This window comes from Xiphophorus couchianus, chromosome 22, assembly GCF_001444195.1.
Source record: "Xiphophorus couchianus chromosome 22, X_couchianus-1.0, whole genome shotgun sequence".
Classification (NCBI taxonomy): domain Eukaryota; kingdom Metazoa; phylum Chordata; class Actinopteri; order Cyprinodontiformes; family Poeciliidae; genus Xiphophorus; species Xiphophorus couchianus.
In genome coordinates this window covers 1,936,484-1,954,418 of record NC_040249.1, presented here as the reverse complement: position 1 = coordinate 1,954,418, position 17,935 = coordinate 1,936,484, and the positions used below count along the sequence as shown (strand labels likewise).

Sequence of the window (17,935 nt, the reverse complement as noted above, 5' to 3'; positions counted from 1 at the left end):
ACGAGGTCTTACAAACACAACCTAGTGAAAAGAATCAGGAAAAGGTTCTGAAATCGAAAAGACTTTTTAAAATTATTCTATCACTGATGGAGCCTGTTAAGAAACAAATTACGTACAATGTGCTATAGATTTATTCAGACACAAACCATCAATAGTGCAATTAAATATGTTATCGGCATGTTGTGACAGACATACTGGATTTCTAAGTCAGGATTAATGACAATTAATTGATTTAAATGTCCCACTTAGAATTCAGGGTTTTTCCAGTTGATGTTTTGAACCTGGTCCATTATAAGTAGGGCTGTAGTGATACACTAATCTCACGATACAATGCGATACAATATTCTGCTCACAATATTATGATATTCAGTAAATGGTACGATTCAATACATTTTTACAATATTCTGAAAGATTTTAGAGGGACAGAGTGACTTTGGTGACATTTTGTGACTGTTCCATAGACTTGGATTGAATTAATTGAACTGATGGTGTAATACTGGTGTAATAAATGTTGTTTTTGTTATATGTCTTGTTTAAATGTTAAATGAGTGGCTTTGTGTATTTGCCACTAAAATACAGAAAAGGAACATTTTTATGTCTTATTCACTTATATTAGATAATGTAATTTAATTGTAACTGGTTGTTTTGTTACATGTCATTTTTAATGTACATGTGCAACTGGGAACACGAGGGATTTGAGTAGGATTTAATGTATTGATACTCAAGATGGAAAATCGATACTTTACGAGGGGAAAAAATATCAATAAATATTGTAGAATCGATAAAATTACCCAGCCCTAATTGTAAGGTCCTACTTCCATGGACAAAATGCAACGAAGCAATAAACAGCAGCCACCAAAACACCGCAGTACATCTTAAACCTCTGAGTATAAAGCCCTCCCTCCTGGGTCCTGCCATGTGACACACGGCCTGGGTCTGTGTGCAATCCTGGTTACATCCAGTTCAGGTTTACCGTAGTACCACTTGTTGAGCAGCTGGTCCATCTGCACCCGCTTTGTCACCCCATGAAGTCTCTCCTCTTCTTCCTCCAACCTCTCGCCGACGTTGGAGATGAAGGACGGATGTGGGAGACGAAGTATCGAGTCCTCCGTCATGTCCTCGAAGAACTGCACCACACACTTGCGGGCGAAGTCACGCGCGTGCAAAACACAGGTTTCGTCGAAAAGCTTCTGCTCCACGTCCAGGTAGTTGCTCCAGTACCGTGTCTGTAAGAAGGCGGCGTGGTCTTCAAAACAGGGTTTGATAAGGCGTCCCATCGCTCCCAGTATGATCAGGAACAGGAGGATGGACCAGCCAACTGCCTAGAGATGTTGTGGAAAGCAAGCGACACAAAACCATTGTCAACGTGGATACAGATGGACAAACCTGCTCCACTCTCAGAGGAACGGCCCCAAATTCTGCTTCTCTAAAGGCTTTGGAAACTCTTGCGACTCATTATCTCTGCCTTATTCTCGTTAATGAAAGGATTGATATCAGATTTTACTTCATTGAATCACCTGACCTACAGAGTTGTGAAAGACTACCTTCCAGATGTATTCTGTTGGCTTGTTTTGTCCCCTTAAAATATTTCAGATCATCAAACAAATGCAAAACCCTTTCACTGAAACACAAGTCCATGAAGACACTGGTGTCAACATGTCAGATACGGGGTTAATATCAGACAAGATAACCTGAGTGAAAACACAAAGTTGAGTTTAGATGACCATTTTATTTATTAAGGACAAATAGTTCTACCAAAGTCTTAGAATGTCAGTGACTGTTTCTCAACTGATCTTGAATTTCTTCACATCTGGGAATCACTTGTTGGTTTTTTTGAGATCTGTCAGCTGACTTCATGCCTACAGAAATGTTCAGTTAAGGGAATTTCTTGATTCTACAAGTCTGGCAGTAACTAGGCATGAGTTTCCAAAATATGTGGTTACTCGAAGCTCATCTAGGATGTCACAAAGGTAATCACCTTATCGCATGGACCCTAGACAGGTCACCAGTCCATCACACAGTAACACGGAGACAGGACAAACAACTGTACACACACACACACACACCCGCACATGCCCACACACACACTCACATATGAGGTGACAACTTAGAGAGAGAGCAATTAATCAAACAATCATGTTTTTGGACTGTCGGTGGGAGGAAGCCAGAGTGAACCTGAACATGTGCTGGGAGAACATGCAAACTGTATGCAGAAAGAACCCAGGCTGGGATTCAAACCCAGAACCTTCTTGCTGCTAGGCAACAGTGCTACCCATCGTGCAGCTACTCATTTGCAACCAGCGATTTGTTGTCAACCAGGTTATCTCTGCCTGATATTAACATTTGTTTGATGAACTGAAGAATTTAAATGGGACAACAATAAAAAAAATTATATAATAAAAACGAACAACATATCAGGGGGAATATACTTTTTCACAACCCTGGATGCTAAACAGGAATTACGAATCAGTAGTTGACAGCCGTCCAGAGCAACACCTATATAGAGAATGTACAGAGTGAGTGAAAATGTTGAGATTATGTGTTCAGTTTTTTTTTTTAACAGAGCTCACTTGAGAATAACAGCGGACATATCGGGAGACCGCTTTACGGAACGAGCTGTTCTGGAAAATAACGTCCTCTTTGCAGGGCACCTTGGCCATGATCCTAACCACATCCAGACCTGTGTTGTTGGGCACACCTAAGGAGAAATCACTTAATCGGCAAAGAATCCAAATAATTGTGCAGCTTGTTGGAATAAATTTGTCACTCTGTTTCAAGTTTACCTGAGAAAAGGCCCGGATCAACACTGACGCTGAAAGCACAGATGAAGATCTTGCCGTCCAACAAAGTGACCAGGATCCAGACCATGGGAGCGAGCAGGGCCCTCTGGATCATGGCAGAGAACAGGTATCTGCCAGAAGACGTAGGATGGACATCAGTTACAGATGAACTATTTTGGAAGTTAGTTCATTTGAAACCTCAACATTCAGTTTATCTAAAATGAGAGCGTTCCGTCAGACCAGACCTCCAGCGGCTTCGACTCTGGTCCTCTGGTCTCTCTTAACTTCAGACTCTGCAAACCTCGATTTCCAAAAGAAATGGAAACTTTACTTTCATCTTGGAACAACTTGGACCTGGTTGAGAAGGGATTTAACACCAGGTCTGTGTGGTGGACCTTAATGTTCTAACATCAGCTGCTGCCCACTCTTTGTGAATCTGCCTCAACGTCTCGAAGAGCTCTCCTTCACCATCACCTCCAAAGGCTGCATTTATTTCTGGTATTGTTCTCCCTTTTTTTGTCTCTAAAAACCCTTTGCAGTTAGGAAATCTTGTACTCACTTCACCACCGCAGGATTTTTGGAACGATTCCCAACCGGCCTCATCCACTCGTCCATCATGACACCCGTATGCCGATTGACGAGGACCCCCAGGAAGAAAAAGATGACGGGCGGGACCGTCATCACTCCCAGCGAGTAGAGCTTGTTGTACTGAGGAAGGCACGGGCAGTTAAAGTCGAAGCTGGTGTAGAGCTTGACGCTGACCAGAGCCAGGACGATGCAGATCCCGTTAGAGATGGACTCAGAGTTGGACTGGAAGTACTGGAGGACTAACTTAAGACGCTCCATGAATCAAACTAACTTGCCTGAGCTTTGGGTTGGAAACAAAAATGATTTTCAGTTACAAAGCAACAAATTAGCTTAGATCTTATTTGAGAAAAAAAAAGACAGATTCCCTACCTGATCTAACTTTTCTGATTCAAATTTTTTTTTAAATCCACAGATGATCCGCTCCTACAAACAACCTCAGTGTTTGTGTTGAGATAATACACAGGGTGTGTCTTTCCAGGATGAATTCACCTCAGCAGGTGACATGGACACACCCTGTCCCGCTCTTAAAGCACCAAGCCATATTTTCAAAGAGCCTGAAACTGGAAAACAATACATAAAGGCGTCTTACAGAAAGGGATATGGTGAATTGGAGTAGGAACATTTAAACAATTATTATTTTGCCTCCTGGCAATAAAATGTCACACTGTCAAAAAGTTGATTTATCCCAGTTCATTATTCAAACTCATTTTAAAAGTTGACTTGCAGCATTCACTCCTCCCAGTTGACCATGTAGCAACAGTAGACAATCATATGGGTTGTGTTGTTGACTTTACTGCAACCCCCCACCTCCCCCAATGGATGGGGCGACAGTGGAGAGGAAAAACTCCACTTTAACAGAACGAAACCGCCACCAGGACCAGAACCTGGGTCAGTACAAGCAGCCGTCTGTCGCGACCGACTGGGTTTTGAGAAGACGGACACACAAAAACGGAAGCAGAGCTGGTGTAGGATTACTTCCTACGTTAATGAAGATGTTTATAGTAAGAGAGCAAGAGTGTGTAGTTGATTAGGCTCAATTTAAAGGCTTTAAGGTGTGAAGTCCAATTTCTGTTAAATCATGTTTGATATTTACAGGATTTTTACAGCAACTGAAGGTGGCATAGATGCTTTACTTTTTTAAATTAAAAAGATGCAACAGCTTTATGGATCAAAGTTTTTTTTCTAAATGTCCACAGATATTGGCTCATACTTTTATATATAAATAATGAATGATAGAAATATTTTACTTTTTCCAAGATATTCTAATTTCTTTCGCTGAACCGCTGGACTGAATCATTGGCATCATTCTGACCTAAGGGACACACGCTCAGACCTCTGACCCTGCAGCATCAGGTTACCATGTTGCAGCATCAGGTTACCATGTGGCTGCTTATTGACGGTGGGGAAGCAGGTACTTTCTGCTTTTGTTAAATTTCCACATTAGAGATCACTAGCAGGGTCACAACGATGAAAATGGAACAAGAAAACAAACACGAGGGAATTCCTTTAAATGTCTTCTTACATTTTTAATATCACAATCTCTTTATAACATTTTACTGACAAACATGCATTCTTACAGCAACTCAACAGAACATAACAGCAGCTCCCAGATCATCTGAGAATGTCGTGGTGGTCTTCCTCAAGGTGGCAACGCTCCGGACATCGAACGGCTCTCAGGTCAGCGTGATCTCTGATGACTCTTTGGCGTCGATCACTCTGAAGACTCCCACTTTCTCCTTCATGCTCCTCCTGTTTTCTGGAAACGACAAATTACAGTTAAAAAACACAGGTCCGTGTCTGATGTAGATGTCAGGAGGTGTGCAGAAATTTATCCTGATAAACCAGAGTGAGGTTGCTCCTCACCCAGCAAGTCGCTGCGATCCAGTAAGATCTCCAGATCCTTGTCGCTGATCACCTTTCCTCGTGAGGATTTCACCTCCCTAATTTGAACAAACACACACCAAGAGTTCCCGGGTTAAAGAGCTACTTGTTGCAGTGACTGCATGCCGGGTGCTGCGCTGCGTTGCAGTGTTGAGATGTGTTGCATTGTGCTGTGCTGCATTGTGGCTGTGTTGCGTTACGCTTTGGCCTCTCACAATAATCAATAAATCAATTAATCGTATGATAAATTAAAACAAACTCAATCATTTTCACTTGCATAATTTATTGTTTTTCTCTCTTGCTACCAAAAACTGGATGATAAAAGTCTGCAGTCTGGCTCGGTGGTCTCAACTTAGCTCTTATTTTGAAGGACAGTCTTGTTTACAGAGACTTCAGGATTCATTTTATTTTTTTGTTTCTCTTTTTATTCATTGTGGATATTTAAAATGTCTTCCGGTGCCTGTGTTAAATGTTCATCAGAGTGTAAAGTTTATTGATCTGTAAGAAAGTGTTCTTGCATTATTATTACTTGAAAATGGTTTCAACACAACAATATTATTGTTTATCGCAGAAACTCCTGGGACAATTTATCGTCCAGGAATATTTGTTATCGTGACGAGCCTGGTTGGCCTGCATTGCGTTTTGCTGCGTTGTGCAGCGTTTTGCTGCGTCTTACTTCTCAGGGCCTCTGGCCTGCAGCAGGTCCCGCAGCTCGTCCAGATCGATGCAGCTCTTACTTTGATTCAGCTCCGCCTTCCCGCCTTTGAACTTTTCTGAGAAAAAGAGCAGCACCAAGGTGAGGTCAGGGAAGGTCAGTGGTGAGCAGGAAGGCGTCCGTGCCGATGCTTACTCTTGTGGATGACCATCTGTTCCAGCTTCCTCTTGGCCGACGCCCGCTCCAGAATCTTCTGGTCGATGGTGTTGGCCGTCACTAGCCGGTACACCACCACGGGTTTGGTTTGTCCGATGCGGTGGCAGCGGTCCTGAGCCTGCAGGTCCGCCTGAGGGTTCTAAAGCAGGGAGGGAAAGGGAATCATAACCCTGCCTTTGGGTTCCGGCCTTTTGGTTTGCTCCCAAATTAAAAGGAAACAAGACGAGGAGCCAAATTTTTTAAAAAAAATAGAGTACAAGAGATTTTAACTCATTCCTCAGGTTCCAACCTACCCAATCGCTGTCAAAGATGATAACTGTGTCAGCTGCTGTCAAGTTGATTCCAAGTCCTCCTGCCCTGGTACTCAGCAGGAAGATGAACACCTCTGGGTCAGTGAAAAACCTTTGGATCTGGAAGAGAAAAGGAGATCATGTTAGAAAGCAACCATTGTTGTCTGATTTTAAAAGATCTGATGGAGAGCAGCAGCACACGTCCCATTTAATGCAAAAATTCAATTCACAGCTCTCTGCCACATTGCAATCTTAATTTTATTGGGATTTCATGAGACTGATCGACACAAAGTAACAGAAGTGGCAAGTTATTACAAAAAAACCCCAAAAAACAAAACACCGGTCTGCAGTCCTATCAAGAGACACACGTTAAACTGAAGTGACAGTCTGGGCAAAGAGCATTAATCATAAAACCAAGGGAACTCTGGAGGAGCTGCAGAGATCCATTACACATTCACTCCTGAGTGACTTTTGGCTTGTTTGTCAGAGTGGCAAAAAAACAAAAAGTGATTATTGAAAGAAAGCCAGAAGAAGTCTGGATGTCTGAGACACGGCAGCCCCTGAGGAACAAGTAATCCAAAATGCAAACCTCTGTGTGCAAGAAAACCAACACTGCACATCACCCTGAACACACCATCTTGACAAATAGAAAGTGGGACATAGTTGATGTGAATATGAATGGAGCTACATACTGGACAATCCTAGAAAAAACTAGGGCCCAAAGAAATCTGTTATTATTTGTATAAATTCTCCTCCCTCACCCATTCCGACATATCGTCTCGTTTATGGTAAAATTATCTCACAATATCAAATGATGATGTCATTTAACCGGACCTGACCAGTGCAGAGCACGGTGCTGTGTGGTGATACTTCCTATAGTTGTTTGCCACCTAAAACAAAGAAGACGACGGTACGCAGTCTGGATTGGACTGAATTGAATTTCACAGAATTAACCGACATCTGCGATGAAGTATTGTTGGCCAAAATTAGCTTACATTTACATTTGTTTATCCAATTTATATTTTCTTTGACACACTATATGTTTTGTGGGATTTTGTATATATTTACATATAAATATATATATTTTTAAAACTTGTTTGGAAGTTACATATTTGTTTGGACAAATCAAAAAAAAAAAAAGAAAAAAGCACAAAATCTGGAATATCATCTGTGATATCATTATAGTTGTATCTAAAAAAAAAAAAAGAGCATATTGTGATCTGATTTTTGGCAATATCAACTACCCCTAATTCTGCCCAAATTTATTAAACCAAAAAGCAGGTAATTACATACCAAAGACAAAGATTCACATTTCTGTTATTCAGGTTTCACAAACAACAGCGCTGTTATTCGGCTCTTCTTAAAAAACTGATTGTGTTACATTAGAAATGTTTAATCTAGAAATATTTAAGTCAGTGACATAAATTGACAATAAAAGAATAACAGGGTGTAAATAGTTTTGAAAAGCACTGACTTGTAGCCCCAGTCAGTCCTAAAATCGTAACTCTGTTTCTGCGACAGGAAACCTTGTTGCCTTATAGAACAATAATAAAATCAATGGTTCTCCATCATTTCAAACCTACGTTCTCGTCTCTTTCGGTGTACGGCATGCTGCCATCTAACCGGCTGTATCGGAAATCTCGGAGGTAACAATAGTCCATCAGAATATCCAAGATGGACGTCATCTGGCTGAAGATCAAAACCTAACAGTGGAGCAAGCACAATGATCTGAATGAATGAAGCTCAGAGACTAAACATGAGATTCTGCTGCCTCCACACAGGGCTAAGACAACGTGGGAGGAGAACCGACAGGCAGAACAAGCCGTTAACATTTGACGTCTTCTAGAGACATGACTACCTTGTGTCCTCTGTTCTTCAGAGCGGGCAGCAGCCTGTCCAGTATGAGAAACTTTCCTGAGGTCTGAACCAGCTGCTCATCAATCTGCAGAGAAAGTTAAAAAAAATTATTTAATCTCTCCCAACTTCAGTCTGCAGCTCAACGGGCTACAAGAGAAATCACAGCGACGTCACCTTAAACTGCTGTGTGACCGGGTCCAGGGGGTACTCCACCAGGTACGGGTGGTTGCAGCATCTCTTCAGCACCATCAGCACGTTCTGCAACTTCAACGTGATGTCAGCTTCCGGCGGGGTGGAAATGTCCAGCACCGGTGGCGAGGGGCTGAGGAGGTTCAGAGAAATGAAACCCAGAGCTCAGGTTCAGCTTATGTTGTACGTAACGAATCTGGAACATTCGGCAGATCGCCTCAACAGACGCCGACGTCATCCAAAACCTCTGCTGTCAGGGTAAAGCGGATCGGCGGGTTAGGAACCACAGCCGCCTGCCAACAGCTAAAATTTGACAAAGCGCGAGAGGCCAACTAGAAACGCTTAGAAATGCCAATGTTTACAGCAAATATTGATCCTTTGCAGCTACGTCTCTTGATCCTTCAATGCACCATGACGGACGTCGAAAGTGAGGGTCGGGAGTTTTGAACAGAGCGAATGAAATTGTTTTCCCAAGTTGTTTATGTTAATTCGTGGCTTCTACTTGTTGGAGTCGAGCTCATTTGTCTGGTGAACGTAACACACCTGGCTGGGGCTCATAGACGACGGCATTTACAAAGGTTTTAAACAACTAGTGTAGAAACCGAGCTCATACCTCCTCCCTCCTGGCGTTTTGATCAAATTGCTGATTTTGCCTGAATTCACACCACATGATTTTTATCACCATGTCATAAGCAGCACTTCCTGTTTTACACCTGAGCAGCAATGAAAACGTACAAGGTTTGCACCGAGTACAAAAGACTAGGAGCAAACCAGTTTTATAATGGTTAGTACTTTAATCCACACAGTGGATCTTAGCATTATCACAGAAGTTAATATCCAGACCTGATCTTCCAGGTTTTTCCACCAGTGTAAAATAAGCCTGGCAGACCACCAGGCTTTACTACCAGGCTAAGCGTAGTTTGTTTACTTATTATACGATTTTTATAACTAGTAACATTGACAGCAAAGAGACTGTTTGGTGAAACTGGTGGAAGCACATTGGCAACGTAGTGTCAGTATGTGAACACAAGGAGACGGACGTCAGGTCTCCGTAACCACTGACCGTCTCTACTGGTCTGTACAGTAACCACTTCAGCAAATAAAGTGGTCACGGATATAGGATCAAAATATTTTGATTAGAATGAAACAAATGAAGTTTGAAAATTTTATATTTATTTTAATTGTATATTTTTTTTATGTTGGACTTTTTTTTTAAGACTGCAGTTAGTGTTTAGGCATTGCTAATAATATCTAATGTTTTCTGGGGGAAAGCCTGGGTCTTCCCCATCTCCACTCTTAGGGGTTCAGCTAATCAGCACCACGGAAAATGCTGATCCTGGGTTGGTAGAATCGGCAGTCAGTAGCACTGTGCATGTGGAAGTTTTAGATATGTTCTATAACAACATCAAAAACCATAAACAATATCCCTTGTTTATGGTTTGAGGAAAGTCAAACTGATACATAGTGACTCTTCCATCCCTACTTCAACCATTATTTCTAGTTTCCATTCCAAATTCATCCATGTGACTAATAATTTTAAAATATCACTTGATAATCATGTATTATTGAAAGATTGGAAGATAAATACTTCAACACCAACCAAAGTCTTAAAAAATGTAAACATTTTTAAAAGCCTTAAATAAATAAGCAATCCTAAGCCTGGTGGGGGAACAAGTAAAGCCTGGTGGCCCACCAGGCTTATATTACTCTCGGGGAAAACCCTGTCAGACAGTTCCTGACCTGTTCTCGGCCTCCTTACGGACTCTCTCCAGGTACTTCATCAGAGCCGCCTGTGTGTCGCTCTCCGTTTCACTGTAGTCCACCGATCTACGAGTGCGACGTTTTGGTCTGCCATCTGGTGTCACCGGCACAGGAGCCTCTTTCTGACAGGAAAAACCGGAGAATTTCTGACGCCGGAAGCTTTTATTGGTGGAGAAATCCAGAACTGTCAGCAGCCCTTACCTTCTCCTTTCCCAGAACCTTCTCTATGGTCTTGTTGACGACAGCACTGTAAAGGGTCTCCTGCTTTGTGGTCAGAGGGGCGTACACTATGATCTCCTTCTTGGGAGGAACCTCAAGAGTCACATCTGTCTTCAGCCTCCTCAGGAGGAATGGGGTCAGAATCTTGAGAGAGAAAACATGGAAATGATGAAGGATGCTCCTTCCTCTGCCTCTCTCTTTGTCTCTGTCTCACCTGGTGCAGCATGCTCAGGATGTTCTGCTCCCGTTCTGCCACTACCACGTCATCACCCTCACCAAGGGAGTTGATGTCAAACCAGGACTCAAAGCTGGTAAAAAACAGGACAGAAAAACAAGCTGCTCATGCTGAGAGGGACTCTACACCCAGCTCTAGACATGCAGGTGTATAATCACCTCTTCAGGTCATCAAAGACCTCTGGGAGGAGGAAGTTGAGGAGGGACCAGAGCTCAGCCAGGTTGTTCTGCAGCGGTGTGCCCGTCAGCAGCAGCTTGTTGTCGGTGGGCAGCATCTTCAGCTCGCGCACCAGCCGACAGTTCAGGTTCTTGATCCTGTGGCCCTCGTCCACTATCAGGTACTTCCACTGGAGATGCTGGAGGCAGAAAGCATGGATTCCCAAATTCTGTCTTCACCAATACTTCCGACATCCAGCAGGTGATTCTAGCTTGAAGGTCTTACCTGCAGAAACTTTCTGTCAATCATGGAGATCTCGAAGGAAGTGATGACAACAGGAAACATGTTGAGCGGCCCCTGAGACCTGCGGACCTGCTTCAGCAGCTTGGACCTCTCTGGCGGAGTGCCGTGATAAAGCATCACTGATATCTTGGGAAAGACGTGCAACACAAATCAGACTGCCGCTCTACGTCTGGCACCGGCAGACCTAGAGAGGCTTCCCATCGTTCGTCCCGTTACCTCTGGTGCAAAGCGCTTAAACTCGCTGATCCAGTTTGGTACTGTGGAGAGAGGAGCCACCACCAGGAAGGGGCCCATCACCTTCTTCTCTACCATCATAGCGATGTGGGCAATGCACTGGATGGTCTTTCCCAGCCCCATCTCGTCAGCCAGGATGCCATTGATGCCGTTCTCCCACAGCATCTGCAGCACAGAGGGAATAGAGACTGCTGGGTAACCGCGTAGCACCAGGAGCGATTCCAAACCCGCCACATCCGGACCCGCACCCCGCTCACCCTCAGCCACTCCACGCCTTCGATCTGGTACCACCTCATCACTCCGCCTGTGAACAGCTGGGGCTGCTGGACGGGGACCGGCTGCCCGTTCACCTTTCTGTCGGGGTCCAGGAGATGCTTGGCGTTCTCTCGAACCGTCTCCGACAGCCGGCTTTTGATTTCCTCGTTGGAATCGCTCATTTTTTCAATATCCTCGGCATCGAGTTTCTTCTGAGCCGGAGCGTCATTCTCCTGGAAAAAAGCGGCGAAGTGATGGAACTGATCGACACAGACTGAACGCTGAGAGAAGATTCTTTTGCTTTTTTTTGTCTTCCTGCACATCATCAGAACAATTTCGACATGTCCCAGCTTCTTTACTTTTGGGAGATCGGTGATCGACAAATGCTGACACACCAGGTCAAGTCTGCAGGTTTGCAGTGATCAATAGACACCCCACTGCTGCTAACTCAGTGACTTTGTTGCTATGTTTAGCAACATTTCAAACAAAAAAAATGCTACCGGTCAAATCAGAATCGGCAGGTCAGGTTTTTGAAAGACTGGTGGTCAGCCAGAAATCAGTGGAGCCCTGCTTATAAGAATCGGCCAATCACAGAGCTCCCACATTTAAGGAAATGGGGGCTGATTTATCAGATTTATGACTCATGGACACATGATGGATCTGGCCTTTACCACTCATGGAAAAGACTGAATATTTATGGATGACGGTTATGATTCTTATCAAATTATTTTAGAATGAGGCTTACAGATCAAATATGAGAACAACATAAAGACGCACTTTATGTTTTTGGGATCCCACTTTCAAAATATTCCGTCCAGGTGAACAGTACTGCAAAAGAAAGCTGTCATAGCACTGGTAGTTAGTGCTTCCCATCTGCATGGGTAACACTAACCTATTATTGTAGAGTTATTATAGGATTAAAGCCTAAATACAAGTCATTTGAATCACAGAAGATGGAGCAGTCACAGTAAAAGCAGCTTTACCCCTTTCTCCACTTTTGATCTCTTCGCTTGAGACATGATTTCCTGCAAAAAAAGAAGGGGAAAAAAAAAGAAACACACATAAAGCAGACGTCGAGTCAAGAGGAAAACAGGACAAAACGAGGAATAAGAAAATGGACATACTTCTTTTGTCATAACATCAGCTATTTTAAAGTCTTCATCCCTCCTCCTCTTCTTCTTCTTCGCATCTGGGCGGAGAGGAACAAATTTGACGGTCGGGATCCTCAATATCGTCTAATGACGTCTCTGAAGGAACAAAAGCTCAGCTCACCTGTCCGGGTCTCTGCACCACTCCCAGCCTAAACCAACAAAAACCAAACAGTTTGTGATGAGATGGGTTGGTCACTGCTAAGCTGAATACTCCCAGTCGCCAGTTGCTCACCTTCATGGCCTTTTTCTCCAGCCTCTCCTTCTTGAGTTTCTCCTGAAACACGGAGTCAGGCATTAGCATCCAGTGGTCATAACACCTCCACCCCCACACACATTACCTCATTCTGCTGCAGCTCCATCTTTGTCAGCAGGAATTTAGAGTAGATGTTGCTCTTCTGGAGCAGATGCTGGAGTCTCTTGAAGCGCACATTCTGCGAGTCCCTCTCAAACGATTCCTGTGCCTTTAGACATTTTATTAAACAATTTCAAGCAGCTGCTCAACTCTAATCTACATGCAGAGTAACAGCAAATGTGTTGCTTTGCGGAGGAAGTTGTGCACCTTTTTCATCATCTCCTTCTCTTTTCGCTCCCCTTCCTCCATCAGCTGGTTCTCTTCCTCCTCCATTTCCTTGGTAATGACCACCTCGGGAACGTTCTCCGACTTCACGCTCCCGTCTAGAGCTGGGAAAACAGAACACCCTCCGGTGGTGAATTTCTTCAGAGTTAAATCAACCTGCTGAATCCATCAAACTTCATATTTAAAAAAATACAACACGATGATTTACCTGCCTGACCCCCAGCGGTCTCCATGGCCGTACCGTGGGGCTCCTCAGACTCATCTGGTTTGGGGCACTGAGGGGACGCACTTCTAGTTTCCTCCTTGATGCTGAACAGAAATAAGAAACACAGGATGTGTAATGAGTGAGAGGGGGGCAGGGGGGGAGGCTCAACAATGCAGTGGTTAATGTTTGGTAAATATAGGCTTTCAGCTGCATAACGGTTCTGTGGAACCAAAAGCGTAATGCCATTCTTGGATCAAAATTGGGCTTAAAACATCCATCAGACTCCAATTTCCTTTAGTGCTGGAAGTTTTTAATAGAGCCAAGTTGTGCCAGGGGGAAACAGCGCTATCAGGTCGGTGTGCACCGATAAATTGACTTTCTTAACTTTGGCTGATCAGACAATAATTCGATCTTATCTACCTCCACAAGGTCTGAATTTCAGCCACTGGCCCAAGGTTGTTGATACTGGACAGCGTATTTAGAAAGGAACTTTACGTACTTACATTCTTTAAAGCCCATAATCCAGCTGTTCAATAGTGATTAAGATAGATAGATAGATAGATAGATAGATAGATAGATAGATAGATCTTTATTGTCATTGTCACAAGGACAACGAAATTTAAAAGGTGCCATCAGTCAGTGCATATGCTTAAAACAAAAAATAACTGTCTCACAATTCACACACAATGTAAGAATTAACAAATAACTGGTCAAAAAAAACTAATAAATAAGAACAGCCACATTTTCACATACATCATTCATGATGATTAAACTAGCACGCAACAATTAATTGCAATCCTTGTTAATGCTGCACTAATGTGAGCATATAGGAGTAACTGTTGGGGTGGAGACAATGAAGCTGTTGTAAAACCAGAGCACTGCTGCATCCTATGTGCATAATGGAGCTTCATCACAGATCCTTTCTCCCGTTGATAGACTTTATAACAAACTTTATAAGTGTTCACATCCCTGCAGATCTTTTTTCTTTTCATTTCTCCTAAAGTCTCTTGTTGCATTTAATGCACAAAAACACATTTTGTTCATTAAAGATCCTACAGAGTAGCAGCTTTTCTTTAGACAGCGTATCCTATTTTTAGATAATAAATTTGCCCTTTCTGTATAGTATCTCATTCTTCCGTCTTTATATCACCCTCGTTACTTTGAATATGCATTCAACGTGCCGTTTATACATTTGAATGAAAAATAAAGGATGTTTCCATTCAACTAACTCGGTGAACGATAAGCAAACATTGACTTGTTAGTCAAAAATATTCAAGCTTTTATTATGAACAACTATTAGTAGGGAAATTTCTTTTCAACGTAAAAGAAACAAAAATGACACTTTGAAGAAGACGCCGACACTTTATTCACTTACCTGCTCATTGTTGTCCACGACGAAGAAAGACGGCTCCGTTATATAAATATATATTTTTAAAAAGGGCTAATTTCAGCTTTCAGACAACTTTACGAACAGTTTCTGCTCAGCAAACGTAGTCACACACAGGTTATTAAAGCAGCCATGCTGTCCAGGTCGCCGAATAGTCAAGTTAACTTTATCTTAGAGGAAACCCTGGTTCCACAACACACATGTACAATTTTGCTCAAATAGAGCGACTCTGAAACACAAGATAGCTGAATAAACTTTGTCTGGTTTCGAACGCACCGCTGGTTCGACAGAAATGCCATCCGACTCGCACTACAGCGACAAACATTTGCTGCGCATCCGGTCGCTGAATTTTCAAAATAAAATTATTCGCGCGAACCACCACATTGAAGAACAAGCCACTATACTGCCAAAGACTTTTATAGTGAAAGGCAAGGAATTATGTCTTCCTGCAAACTTGTCTCACTTGGTGTAGACACGGAACATTCGGAGGGGCGGGGCTTCTGCATTTCCCGCCAGTTGAGACCAAACCATTATCCCTAAAACCGGGGCAAGAGGACGACTTCACGCGATGAATAATGTCGGAGGTCTACCAAACAACACTTGCAAATAATTACACACAAATATGCATATGCATTTAACAGAAACTAATTGATATCCATATAATTTTAGACAAAATATAATCTAAAGGTAAAATATTTTGTAGTCTGAGATAAGAGTCTCCCCTCTTTCTGGAAAATGCAAGACCCCAGCCAGGTGTTTTCCCGCGAAGGCATCATGTCGAAAATGATTGAATAATATGCTTTCAGGACAAGAAGATGCCGGAATACTAGTCAACTCTGAAAATATTATTTTGTAATAATGAGTTATTATAATTATGATAATGAGTATAATTATAATTAAGAGTTTAAGACCTTTCCGATCCCACATTAGCAGAATTTGTGGTTATAGAGCTCTGTGCCAAATCTATGGAGCAATACTGATTTATTTCTATAACGTCTGAAGGATGAAGGCTAGAAACAATAAGAAAAAAAAAGCCAGGACACATACAGCTGGCTGAGAAATAAATGGAGTGTTTTTGGCTTGGACCTGTTTCGTTTTTTTGTTTTTTACCCCGTGTTTCTGTGATAAACTGAAGAAAACTAAATAAATAAAGTGTTTAAATAAATTCAAAAGCTTTTATTTGCGATGTTCCACATAAAAGCTTGGTCAGATTTTAATGGAAATGTGCTTTTTTATGGATATCACCCTCTGGGAGCAAATCCTTGTCCTATGAGTTCCTGGATGGGATTCCTAAACGAAGGCCCAAAATATTCATTTCTGATGCACTTTGTCAGTTTCTATTGACTGCGCTTGACGTCTCATTAATTGTTGGAAGAAATTGACCCTGTGGGACCGTGCTGGTCCAAGCCTTTTTGGGGAAGCTTTTTCTGGGGGGCCCCCACACCAACATATCAACGCCATTTGATTTATAATTCCTATACTACTCTATGAGTTTAAAATACCTGCTACCATTAGCATCATTTGTAATTAGCATACATTAAACAAGTACTATTATGACTACTCATTTCAACCTTACACAAGTAACAAATAAAAAAAAAATCATTTGAAGTTTAGAATGCAGAGCGATATTTAAGTGTGCCATTTTATTTGAACTCTTTGAAAGTAACATCAACTGATAAACACTAAATTTAATATGTTAAATTTCCCCAACAGAGGCAGCAGCCTTCAACAGGAAGAGATTAATCATTATTATTTGCAAATTTAAAAAAAAAATAGTTTAGTAACAGCATTTAGTTTGCATTATTCAATGTTAATTATTTTTTTCTATCATGTTAGTTTAATTCTTTTGGGGGTCCCCTGGTGGTGTGGGGGCCCTAAGCAGCCGCTTACCTTGCATTGCCTTGGGCCAGCCCTGCTGCTGGGATGTTTTGACCACACTTTGTATTCGTAGAAGCCTTATTATGCAGAATAGAATGAAGCTCACTTCTCTGGACATGAAACGTTCCTGTCCACATGGACAGGAACAGGGTTCTTTGGCTCTGCATGCCTCACGGTGGTGCTCATCTTTATTGTTCCTTTCTTTCTTGTCTTTCTGAAACTATGAGAACGATTCACGGGAGAAAAGACCATTAGCCCGTCTACTGCTGCCCCATCCTTGTTCTTCCAGCAGTCTATTTCAGTCTGTTCTAGATGTTTTTCATGGAAGTTGCCCCTGTGCTTCCATTCTTGTCCAGTCAAGGCTCATTTCTCCCAACAAAGCTTCTTCGACGTGCTGCGGTTTCTGTTAAATGCCAGCAGAGGTCACTAAAGACCAGGTAAATCCGAACACCCAACAGTTCAGTCCAAAATCGCTTTCATTTATCCTCTTCATTTAATTTCATGTTTCAAATCTTTTTTTTTTTTTTTTTTTGGTTAACAATGATGTGTCTTCCGCTCCACATACCTGTGAAGTCTCCCGTGTTGGCCGAGAAACTACAGTTCCCTCTCCCCCCTCCTTTCCCGCTGTACTCCCGTATTATAATTTCCCCGAAAATATCTCGTATTGTGCCGCCCGCTCTCAATTTAGTCCCCCGGTCTCATGCTACTCTATGTCCAGCAACAAGCTGGAGTTTTCTGGATATTTTTCTTGAACCGGAAACAAACTGTAGCACTCTCCGTTTGAGGTTGGCTATTGTGTAGAACAATGGAGCACTGTTCTGACATTCTTGTCCACGTACAACATACCAAACGTCTTGCAGCTCTCCAACTCTGAAATAAAGGAAGCTGCATTTGTTCACGTCCATCTCACATTTTTTACTCAGGGAGCAGGTGAGTCTGGGGAGTAAATCTACATTTCCCCAAATCACCATCCTTTTTAAATAGGGGTGCACCGATTGCAGTTTTCCCAGCTGATCCTCGATCTTTAAAAAGGCCCGACCGACACCAATTTTTTTTCTTAAGTTAAATGTAGAGACAATGACAAAGTAGGTTTTTTTGAGACCTTCGCTAATCACAGA

The 17,935-nt window shown here is 42.4% G+C and overlaps 2 protein-coding genes across 3 annotated transcripts; both read right to left on the bottom strand.

The window, feature by feature from the left end:
* Positions 1-691: 691 nt before the first annotated feature.
* calhm3 (calcium homeostasis modulator 3) lies at positions 692-3,803 on the bottom strand. The gene is made up of 4 exons (XM_028006258.1): positions 3,340-3,803; positions 2,784-2,911; positions 2,571-2,698; positions 692-1,322 (listed from the first exon to the last, which is right to left on the bottom strand). The coding sequence occupies exons 1-4, from the start codon at positions 3,624-3,626 to the stop codon at positions 876-878; spliced, it is 990 nt and encodes a 329-aa protein (XP_027862059.1). The 5' UTR covers positions 3,627-3,803; the 3' UTR covers positions 692-875.
* A 1,066-nt stretch (positions 3,804-4,869) lies between these two features.
* On the bottom strand, positions 4,870-15,267 carry hells (helicase, lymphoid specific). Of its 2 annotated transcripts, none has more exons than XM_028006196.1 (23): positions 14,928-15,267; positions 13,556-13,656; positions 13,330-13,445; positions 13,109-13,231; positions 13,003-13,044; positions 12,892-12,919; positions 12,744-12,808; positions 12,603-12,644; positions 11,622-11,852; positions 11,347-11,529; positions 11,113-11,256; positions 10,830-11,026; positions 10,651-10,744; positions 10,419-10,580; positions 10,197-10,339; positions 8,442-8,589; positions 8,269-8,352; positions 7,994-8,113; positions 6,414-6,530; positions 6,100-6,259; positions 5,926-6,022; positions 5,232-5,308; positions 4,870-5,124 (listed from the first exon to the last, which is right to left on the bottom strand). In XM_028006196.1, exons 1-23 carry the CDS (start codon positions 14,933-14,935, stop codon positions 5,042-5,044), a joined length of 2,565 nt encoding a protein of 854 aa, XP_027861997.1. In that variant the 5' UTR covers positions 14,936-15,267; the 3' UTR covers positions 4,870-5,041. The 2 variants fall into 2 exon arrangements, with proteins under 2 accessions (XP_027861997.1, XP_027861998.1); XM_028006197.1 differs by having other exon boundaries at positions 11,622-11,849.
* Positions 15,268-17,935: the final 2,668 nt, after the last annotated feature.